The sequence below is a fragment of the Cololabis saira genome, chromosome 8 (assembly GCF_033807715.1).
Source record: "Cololabis saira isolate AMF1-May2022 chromosome 8, fColSai1.1, whole genome shotgun sequence".
NCBI lineage: Eukaryota > Metazoa > Chordata > Actinopteri > Beloniformes > Belonidae > Cololabis > Cololabis saira.
In genome coordinates, this window is record NC_084594.1 from 21,664,426 (window position 1) to 21,675,580 (window position 11,155).

The following is an 11,155-nucleotide window of genomic DNA, read 5'->3' on the forward strand; positions in this document are numbered from 1 at the left end:
ATTTTTCTTATTTTTGTGAGGGGGGATGTATATTGTTTTTCGGCACTACCTTGTTCTCTATAGCTGATATAACATGAACTACTCCTATGTGGGATCAATAAAGTTCTTATTTTTGCCATCTCAGATATATATATATATATATATATATATATATATATATATATATATATATATATATATATATATATATATATATATATATATATAATATTATATTTGGTGCCTAACTGTTTCCCAAGGATATTAGTGCGTGTGTGAATGAATAAATGAGACGTAAAACGTAAATTTCTTTGTAGAAAGGCGCTTTATGAAAATTAATCAATTTACTTGTATTAGTTTACAGCGCAGTCTTGCCACATCCAATATGGCGGCGACGTTGACGTACGGCTCAGCGCTCTGACTACGACGGCCACGGCGTATCCCGGGGCGACGGTGACCAGGGCGACCAGCTAGCAGCTGCGCAGAAGAGCGCTCGCACAACGACCGTCGTCGCTGTCTGTGCTGCTGTAACTCGACTCAGCTGCTGCGGTGTATGTTCAGGTGCGCTAGGGCCGTCGCAGTTATCCTGTCATTCTTTTCCCCTTTTGTGTTTGTCATGTCTTGTATATTATTTCCGCAGGGGGTGTAAGTAGATCCCGCTATGCTACCGGACAAAGATGGGCCAAGTGCCGGTGGAGGGCAGAGCGCCGCTAAAGGAGAAGACCCCTCCGTGAGTCTGTTCCGGGACTACCTCCGTCTCAGAACCGTCCACCCGGAGCCCGATTACGGTGAGACACCTCGGCCACAACATGCCATAAGCAGGGCTCAAGCCTGAATTATGGTTCCGCGTTACATCGACGCAGAGCCTACGTCGTACCCTACGGCGTACGCTCTGCGTCGATGTAACGCCTAACCAAAAATCAGCCTTCACTCTTTGTAACAGGTTGACCTGGCATTTGTTTTCAGAGGGAGTAGAATCGGCTTTTGTTATGCTCACCTGGACATGAGGCCGAATGTGTCCCGGTGTCGTACCAAAAAGTGATTGCCTGCCAGAATCTGATTTCTCCCCTGAAAATGGGTCTTTTTACCTGCCAAAAATTGATTGAAGGCCAAATACAGTTAATGTAAAGGTTGTTTCTGCCTAAATATGATTTGATCTCATTCTTGAGCTTCATAATATAAACACTAGAGCTCACAGGATTGCTTTTAACTCTTTTAAAGGACCATTACAACACAAAATAGGCATTTTCACCTGCCAAAAATTTATTGAAGGCCAAATACAGTTAATGAAAAGTTGTTTCTGCCTAAATATGACTTGATCTCATTCTTGAGCTTCATAATCTGAAAATCTGACGTTTTAGTGCTATCGCTCAACGGGCTGCTGTGCACGCTCCCGTGGCCAGAAATCAGAAGAAATCAGATTCTGGCAGGCAATCACTTTTTGGCACAACACCGGTATTACTGTACTCCACATTTTTGCACGTCACGTACACACAGACTTGCACTTTAGAGCAAATGTTCTGTAAATCAGTTGAAAGGCGAATGAAGCCACCTCACAGACCTGAAACTTTATTGTCATCGTGCAAAAAATACAACAAAATTGTATCTAATCCCATTCAGTCCAAAAAGAGTAGTGAAATTACTTTAAACATTTTTTTTTTCTTATACAAAGATTAAGAAAAAGAGAATTGCTGAAGAATAGAAAGTAAAAAAAAAAAACATAAATGAGTGTATGAGAAAAACGTGCATGTATCAAATACTCATAGACAAATACCTGTATATTTTAATGTCTTGCACACTTAACAAATATTGAATGTTGTTTATTGCACCATTGTACAAATATTGCACAATTTATCAAAGTCCAGTCCTTATTGACATCAGTTACACATTAAACAATAAACTGAAAAGAAAGTCTTTGATGTGTAGATTTTTGTTCATGAGTAGACTAGATTCAGACCAACTAAGCTTTAAAAATAGTTGAAGAAAGAGTTGAAAAAGTTGAAAAAAATCCCTGATCAGGAGATGTAATAGGTTAATCATCTAGTAGCTGGAGGGGCTATGTGTCCCAGATGGTTTTTGAATATTTGGATCTGCTACAATTAAAGGGAAAAAAAACATTGTTACCCCACAAACTCATCCACCTCCTCAGATTGATCTAAATTGGACCAAAAATGCATATGTAATGTGAGATAACTTGGATTTCTGTCTTGGTTGTCTATGACCTAACCAAAGTTCTACATCATGGACACAGTTAACATGACTGAGTATTTTAACATATAAATATTTAAATCAACTGTTTGGCTGTGTGTTTATTCATTTACAGATGCAGCACTCAAGTTTCTGGATAGAATCGCAGAGGAGCTCGGGCTACCCATGAAAAAGATTGAGGTGATTTCATCCACATGGACTGCTGATGTTCACATGCTGTTAAGACATGACAGACATTTCCTAGTTTGTTGTTCCATCTTCTTTTAGGTTTGTCCAGGCAGAGTTGTGTCAATCATGACATGGGAAGGGACAAAACCCACACTGAAGTCTATCTTACTGAATTCCCACACAGATGTTGTACCTGTTTTCCAGGTATGGCATCGTTCCCTGTCTGTTTTTATGCTGTTATTACCTGACACAGACATGAAAAGAAAAGATTTGCTATCAATCTCTTCTCCAGGAACATTGGAAATGCGATGCTTTCAGTGCTTTCAAAGATGCAGAGGGCAACATTTATGCCCGGGGAACACAGGACATGAAATGTGTAACTATACAGTGGGTATAAACTGCCTAAATAACTTGTTTTATTAAATAGGTTTTGTGCTTCAGTGTAGTTGTGATTTTCACTTTTATATGTTCAATAAGGAATGCGTCTTTTAACACCCGCTCACTCAACCTGCTAACCGAGAGGTCACACTTTCTGTCTTGTGTGTCATGAATCTGCAGTGTCTACTTTTCCTTTCTGCAGGTACATCCAGGCGGTCAGAAGACTGAAGGGGCAGGGATGGAAACCGACACGTACTGTGCATTTAATGTTTGTTCCTGGTGAGACATTTCACTCCTATACGCATTTGTGATTTATTTGCAAAGTCTCTACACTACATCCATGCAGTCACACAGATGTTTTCAGTTGCTGGTTAGTCCCAACGACACTATACATTCACACCAACTGTTGAACACGTTTTTTCTTTTTTTTAAAGAATATGTTTACTTTTAACAGTATTATTGTATGGAGCCCCAATTCTGACACATGTAGTAAATGCACACAGGTGAGTCTGTGTGTCACGGTTTCCACCGACCAACTGAGCCCAACCCTTAACATATATTTAGAAGAAGCCATTATTCCATCCTTCTTTAGTAAATATGTTGTTTGAATGATCTGTGTGGGCGATAATTTTACACATGGGAATAATAGTGACATTTTGGTGTCCACCTAAACATAGTCATTTTATTTTTCTTTTAGCTGAAAAGACAGCACGAAACATGGACTGAAATGTAATATTGTTGAAAGACATTTAGTTTATTTAGCACAACATTAAAACACACAATACAGAAAAAAAAAGTGCATGTGTAAAAGTGCAGGGAGATACAGAAAACCAAGAGTGTTCAAGTGTTTTCTCAGACTGTTGATGCGATGCCATTTACCTCCCCACTACACACATTCACTTGTACAAAACTCCATAAATCAGAACTGTGGAGTTTGTTTTATTTATTTCTAAATTGAGTTTAGGAATATCCCTGTCTCTAAGGATCTGTTCAACCATAAGGTTTGGAGAAACTTGCTCAGATCTGAGGCTTTAATTACAGTTCATGGAAGTTAAATTTACTCGTCACAGGTGAGATGTTGTATAATAATATGACTGATAGAGTGTGAATATTTTGTTTTTTTTTAATTGTTATTTCAGATGAGGAAGTCGGTGGTCATAAGGGAATGGAAACTTTTGTCACACATCCAGAGTTTAAAAAATTAAACATTGGCTTTGCCCTTGACGAAGGTAAATGAATAACTGTTTTTTTGCAAGTCTGCTCTTAGTAAATCATCTCCAGGTAGCCAAATAACAACCAATACTTCTTGCCTGAAGTTTATTGATCACAAACAACAATAATAAAAAAAACATTTTGTTTTAGTGCTTAATCCCAGTGAAATGTATCACCATATAAATGAAAAGTCTACAAATGTGGTATTATGGCGTTCTTTGTGTTCATCTCATTCCAATCAAGTTCCTGTCCAATATGGAAGTGACTAGTTAACACTGGGATCAATAACAAGATTTAAAAACCATTGGACGACTCTCATGTTGGCATTCTTCTAAGAAAGAAGCTAATCACATTTCTGTTACTACATTAAGACTATTTTATTAGGGACACCTAGTTTTTATGTCATACCAAACCTGTTTGTATAATAGTATTCACTATAGGGGTGGTGTTTTGTTGATCTCATATGCACCAAAGTCAGAGAACAGGTGTTAAATGGAGCTGAAATCTGACAATCCAAAAATGTGACATTGGTACCCACAGGAAAACAAAGGAAAATCTGCATAAGATAGTCCTCAATTTTGTATGTTCCAGAGAGTTGACGTGGTGGCAATGTTAGAATACACACCATTTTGTTTTTATTGCTTATATGAAGTGGCCTTTATTTTCTGTAGGTTTGGCCAACCCTAAGGAGGCCTACACTGTGTTTTATGGAGAAAGAAACCCCTGGTGTGAGTATAATCACTGAGAGTACAAAGTGTTCACATTTTGAATTTTCAAGAAACATTTCAGAATCGCTCTCTGTTTTAATCTGTTATAAACAAGGTGACTTCTGTTTTTTAGGGATTACTGTCCACTGCCCAGGAAGTCCAGGTCACGGGTCCCGCTTTGTGGAAAATACCGCCGCTGAGAAACTGGTGAGAATATTTGGTTAATTTTCCATCAGTATTTTGTGATGGATACTTGGATATGTATTTGAAATGGTTGATGGGAACGATAATAAATGGGTCATAATTCCCCAACGAGTGGAGAAACTGATAATGTCATTCCTCAGATTGTTGCTGCTCATTCTAATGCATCATGGGGCGTACTTTGTGATTCATACACCACTTCTGCTTTTTTGCCGTAGTTTTTGTTTAAAAATAATGTAGTGTAATCGTCTTTTTTTTCGTATTGAGGTGGTAGTTATCTAATTTTGCCCTGTGTTTACCTGAGGGTCTTTTAATTATGTTTCAATGCAATGCATAACAATCCTCAGTAATTTGATAAGTGCACAACATTAGTTCAAGAAAAACAAAAACCAACTCAGTTTCTTCCGTACATTCTTTCATTTGCTGAGTTAATTGGTTCTGAGTAAGTGCACATGTACAGTATAGATGAATACACGGCACCACTGGGCTGCTCATTAACAGCAGAAGTTGTTGCGTCTCCCACTTTGAAAATCTTCATATTCTTTAGTTCAGTTTGTGTATAAAGAGCATCTCTGCAGTGCATGATGTTGTATTCAAGAATCTGTATCCTCTCCTAGTCTTCAAGGTCCACAGTTTTAATTTAAAACATATCATTCAGCTGTTTGTAGAGTTGTAGAGGTGCTCTTTCAAGAATATGTCATGCTTTTTTGATGAAATAGCACTTTTTCATACAACAACCAACCAGTTTCTATGTGTATCAGCAGTATTTAATGCTCATTGTTTGCAAGTAGATTTTAAATGATGTGCTACCATTTTATACATGAAAACCTCCCACTTTGATCTTTTGTGTACACTTTTGGGGCTTCAGGGGCTCTAGAAAATAAACATGACTAGCTCATAGCCCGTGCTTCTTGTGACCCTGTGTATCTTTGTATATTCATTTTAAATCAGGTAATGGGGAAAAACCCACTTCAGTCTCTTTTGCATTTAAAATAAATAAATGGTGGATGTTTGAAAATGATAGTCAATATCTTGGTGTTTTCTCTTCCTTCTGTAGAAACAAGTTATAAACTCCTTCCTGGACTTTAGAGAGAAGGAGAAACACCGGTGAGATAACGTACATACTCCCGTGGTATTATTTTGTTTAATATTTGCAAGAATACATTTTTTCTTGTTTGTTTCGGAAACATTCCTTTAATTGAGACTCTAAACTCAGGATTACTCCGCAGTTTATCATCTTCACATTCTTTTTAATAAGTAACACATTAAGAACTATTGATAAGTAAAGCAAAATGACACAGATTTCATAAATCTGACCCGTGCTTCTTTTTAAGACCAGTGTGGTGGATTGTTTCGTCTTTGCCTTTATAACAATTTAGATCTGCATTTGTTCTGTAATGAAGTAAACTCATAACTGTCTTTGTGCATGCACAACAGGCTGAACACTAGTGAGTGTTTCACACTGGGGGATGTCACCACAGTGAACATGACCATGGTGAAAGGTGGCGTGGCCTACAATGTCATCCCAGCTGAGATGGATGTCAGCTTTGACCTAAGGATACCCCCAACAGTGAATCTCCAGGTGTGTAAGGATGCATGTAAAAATACTTTATTAGTCTTAAACTGTTACAGCTGCAAGCCACAGTGATGAGGCCTCGAGCTGAGAGCGACGATATTAATCTGTAAATGATATCACTGTCGCAGGAGTTCGAAAAACAGATCAAGCAGTGGTGTAAGGAAGCAGGGGAAGACGTCACTTACAAGTTTGCTCAGGTCGGTGTACATCCTCTCAGTTAGAAAACCGCTGGTCTGTTCAGCTTGTCAAAGGCACTCAATTCATGTTCATCTGTTTTAGAAACACATGAACCAGAATACCACGTCCACAGATGAGAATGATCCCTGGTGGAGCACCTTTGGGGCTGCATGCAAGTCCATGTGAGTAGACTGTTGTTCGTGTGCTTACATCTTGTTTCGTTCTTGTGAGGAAGCAAAAGGCACGTATGTTACAAAACTGTTTATTTATAAAACTGTGTTAGTTCCTTTGTTTGTTTTTTGTAAAATATAAAAATACATGCTGTAGCGTATTGTGTATTTGTGCCTGTCACTGTGCACAGTTGAGAAAAAGGAAGTACTCTTATCAAAATACTCTTTTTAGAAAGATAAAAAACATGAAAAAGACATTTGGTCCATTCCATGTCAGCCAATTTTTAGAATATTTTTTATGATTTGGTGAATATAATACTAGTCATTTATGGGTCTTTGTGACCTGACAGAGAAATTTGGGCATAATCAGGTTGCAGGCTTCAGTGCAGGACCCGCACATCTACACATACCATAATGTCTTGGTGGTCACTTTCCTGTCGGAGTAAAGATGTGACTCCATGCATCCAGTGGAAGTAAATCACATTCAATCCTCATCAGTCAAGTCTTTTTACAGTTTTTGCCTAGTTGGTTTTCTAGTTAGTCTAAAGGACATTTTTCTCACAACATGCTCCACTTGTAAAACATTTTACATGAAATAATGATTGTTAAGATAAATTATAACCCTTTAACAGATTGATTGGCAATATAACTGCTCCTCTTAGATAATTGCTGATCTCTTTCCTTTTTGACATTGCATTAAAACAGACGTGAATGCTCCAGACCAGCATTCTCCCAAAATGTCCAAGTATGTTGAACTTGATATGAGGGAAACTCTCTGTTTCTTCCGCTTTATAAAGCTGAAACGGGTTAGAAAGGGGCTGCACTTGTGTTGTGTGTGTGTGTGTGTTTCTTATTTCCTGGTTGAAAACCCACAAGAGCCATCAAAAAATAATTTCACAGGCTTTTGGGTAGGCTACTTGATTTAGAAATCAATATCATGAATGATTTACTTTACATCCTCCTTCTACCTCTGTAAGTAGAGACGTTTTCCTGGAGGGTTTCTCATCGTGATTGGAATAGCCTGTTGGTTGCATCCATATTCCCATCGAAGCTCATTAAATGATTTCCTTTGCTCGGTCCAAAGGTTATGAAAGTGAGTGGCAACCATGAGCCTTTAATGTTCGAGTTACCTCTCTGGATTTTAGTTTTACTTCATGTTCAGCTGTTTTAAATGTGTTTTCACGAACAGGATCGCACCTGCATGAAAAGTGAATCATGGGTAAAATATTTGCTTTCCACCACTGATCACTCACTTCTCCTTCACCATGTTACTTGTCTGACTGAAAATGTATTATAGGATTGTTATAAAAGATTTAATACTAATGGAGAAAAGGAGGAGAATCTCTCCCGCTTGGTTGACATTGCCATGGTGAATCACAGTCTTTTTATGGTGGTGTTTCACACACGCTTAACAGAAGTGAATCTGAACCTTCAATTTAAAACTCCTAGTTTGCCATCTCAGGGCCCGACAACTCTGACTTACGTTTGTTGAACATTTTTTCTGAAATAGTCCTTTTTTAAACCATAGAACTGGAAATATTTGACATCATGTCTTCAAACGTGTGTGTGTGTGTTTTAAAATTGATGAATAACAATCTTTACAAAATTCTTTTACTTTCCAACTATGAAATTTACGTATAAAATGTAGGACGGCTGGGATTTTTGTATCTTTGTCCTTCTGTGTACACAACTCTAATGTATTGTCCCCATAAGTCGTAATTGTTAACACATCTCTCACACTTTCAATTCTTGGGTTCAGAAATAACTATTTTGTATTCATTGTGGTTCATGTGGAAAGGATGATTCTCTGTATGGATTTAATATATATTTCACAAGGAACGTATAAACATTTAAAAGGGCCCTATAAGCCTCTTGAACATAAGATGACTTTTTGGACAATGATTTCCCAAATAAATTTTAGCTTTCCAAACACGGAAGTTATTGTACTTGTAACATTAAAACATAGTCTCACATTTACATCTATGCTGCAGGAATATGACCTTAGAAAAGGAGATCTTTCCAGCCGCCACGGACAGCCGTTTCATCCGAGCAGTGAGTACAGGGGAGGAAAATATCATTCGGGGCCTGCTAATGATAATCACTCACATTACTTTTTATTTGTCTTGTTTATTGTAACCTTTGAGAAAAGATACAAAAAGGTATTCTTGTGTCTTGATTTTTTTTTTTTTATGAATAGGTGGGTATCCCTGCGATTGGCTTTTCTCCAATGAACCGAACTCCGATCCTGCTGCATGATCACAATGAGTACCTGAACGAGCAAGTCTTCCTGAAAGGCATCAGCGTGTATGAGAAGCTCATCCCAGCTCTAACAAGTGTCCCTGCCTTACCTAATGAAGCTTAGATGAGCACTCATTTTTAATCCTCACCGAATCATATTTCACATATTACATGAATATCTAACGAGAATGATATGCAGGAATTACCAAAGAATAACGAAATGTATATCATTAAGCCAAATTTAGCACTTAGCCTTTGGTGCTGTTAATATTTTTATGATTCTCAGGTTAGTACAGTCATTACAACAGGTTTTAACAGCATACTTGCTTTATGGAAATGTTGTTGACTGTGCTTGTGTGTATTTCTGCTCAAAGTAATATCACAAAATTGTGTTAACCATTTTTTTCAGTTGTATGGAAAATCAGCTACAATAATGAGTTAAGTTAGACTAACACAACAATTGTCACCTTAATTATATATGACTTCACAAAAAAATTCTTTGAAATAAACATTAAAATAAATGAATACATTTGTTCTTTATTTTGTGTCTTATGTCACAAATGATTTGTATTTTTCTAACCTTAACCCCCGATCAAGTCTAAGTGAAAGAAGAAAGGAAAAAGCAAGCAATTCCACGTGGAGAAAAAAGTGTTGACATTGCAAAAACCATCCATGAAAAATCTGTACCGCAGTCAAAACTAAAACTGTTCTCACCAAACATTAGATTGGATTATTATTATTTTTATTTTGACCAGGGAAGGAGTAGATTTCGGGTGACTCGGAGCAGTCTAAAGTATTTGTAGCCTGTTCTACGTACATTAAAATGAATCAGGTAGCCCTGAAAAGGTGAACGAAAGGAAAAATATTAGAGTGCAGACAAATATATGGACAGGCTTTAGTTTTGGGGGGATAATCTTCCAAGAAGCGAGTGAAACACAGTAGAGCTTCTCAGAAAAACAATTTGTTTTAAGGTAATAAAGTAAACAGCCCACCTTCAGTACTATAAATGATGAAATTCAGTCTCACAATTTCTTCTAACTAGAACTATGTGACTGAGAAGCATATTTACAGCTGTGTTGAAGACTGTTTACAGTCAGAAATGGGATGAAGTGGGCTTTTGAAGACAGGAATTATATGAATATGTCAATAAATCACTAAATCCAGTGCAACCTTTAGTTTGTGAAAAAATGTCCCTTAAAGGTACAGTACATGCCTCAGGGGGAACGTGTGAAGAATCCAGCATATAAAGCATTAACCACTAAATCACAATTACTGCTATCCTGCAAGTTTTAGATGTTTCTCTGCTTCAACCCACCATGATATTCATGACTGTGTAACTTACAGACTTGTGTATAGCTTGGCAAGCTGATGATGAGCCTTTAATTTGAATCAGGTGTGTTAAAGTGGGGAAACATGCAGGGCAGCGGCATCGGAGCGGAATCGGAGACCCCTGTGGTAGAGCATCGAGTAAAGCTGAAATATCTCAACCGCTGGGTGATTTCTGCATGTGTCTTAGAGGATGAATCCTCCAGAGTTCGGTTATGTTGAGCCGAACAACTGAAATTTTAAGAGAAATGTAGTTATGCATGGACTAACATAACTAAATCTGAACCAATCTGAATTTGATTTATCTAATTCAGCTTTTCTGCCAGATACATGTGCAGTTCCATCCATCCATCCATCCATTATCTATACCCGCTTTATCCTTTTCAGGGTCACGGGGGTCTGCTGGAGCCTATCCCAGCTAATTTTCAGGCGAGAGGCAGGGGTTCACCCTGGACAGGTCGCCAGTCCATCGCAGCATGTGCAGTTCATGACATTCTTTTCAGCCTCTGCATACTTTATTGTGGCGTATAGGATGGCAGTATTGGCATTAACATGTTGTCGTCCTTGCTGAGTATCTGTACATTACCAATTAGTAGACTATAAATACCCTTGAGGCTAAGCAGTTATTCTTAGTATCCCACAGTCCTATATTTTCTCAGTTCTTTATTTCAGAGGCCCTATTTTCCCAGGGCTCTGTGTCCCTAAAGATCCTACATTTTCAATGTTTTGCATTCCCTGAATCTAAAAGTGTCCTCCAGTGGCATATCTTCCCAAGATCCTGCCTTCAGCAGAATATTAGAGAACTTTTAAGGATA

The 11,155-nt window shown here is 37.9% G+C and overlaps 1 protein-coding gene across 1 annotated transcript; it reads left to right on the forward strand.

Moving 5' to 3' along the window:
- The first annotated feature begins 390 nt into the window (after positions 1-390).
- LOC133448561 (aminoacylase-1A-like) lies at positions 391-9,539 on the forward strand. The gene is made up of 15 exons (XM_061727213.1): positions 391-540; positions 620-767; positions 2,303-2,367; positions 2,455-2,559; positions 2,648-2,742; positions 2,936-3,012; positions 3,873-3,962; positions 4,617-4,673; positions 4,786-4,859; positions 5,911-5,960; positions 6,291-6,435; positions 6,558-6,626; positions 6,709-6,788; positions 8,768-8,828; positions 8,974-9,539. Exons 2-15 carry the CDS (start codon positions 641-643, stop codon positions 9,136-9,138), a joined length of 1,260 nt encoding a protein of 419 aa, XP_061583197.1. The 5' UTR covers positions 391-540; positions 620-640; the 3' UTR covers positions 9,139-9,539.
- The last annotated feature ends 1,616 nt before the right edge of the window (positions 9,540-11,155 follow it).

Excerpts from the sequence above, each read along its gene's own strand:
- LOC133448561 (XM_061727213.1), top strand. The coding sequence starts at position 641 with ATGCTACCGGACAAAGATGGGCCAAGTGCCGGTGGAGGGCAGAGCGCC. Across the intron at positions 2,368-2,454 it reads TACCCATGAAAAAGATTGAG|GTTTGTCCAGGCAGAGTTGT; the intron begins GTGATTTCATCC and ends ATCTTCTTTTAG. Across the intron at positions 3,963-4,616 it reads TGGCTTTGCCCTTGACGAAG|GTTTGGCCAACCCTAAGGAG; the intron begins GTAAATGAATAA and ends TATTTTCTGTAG.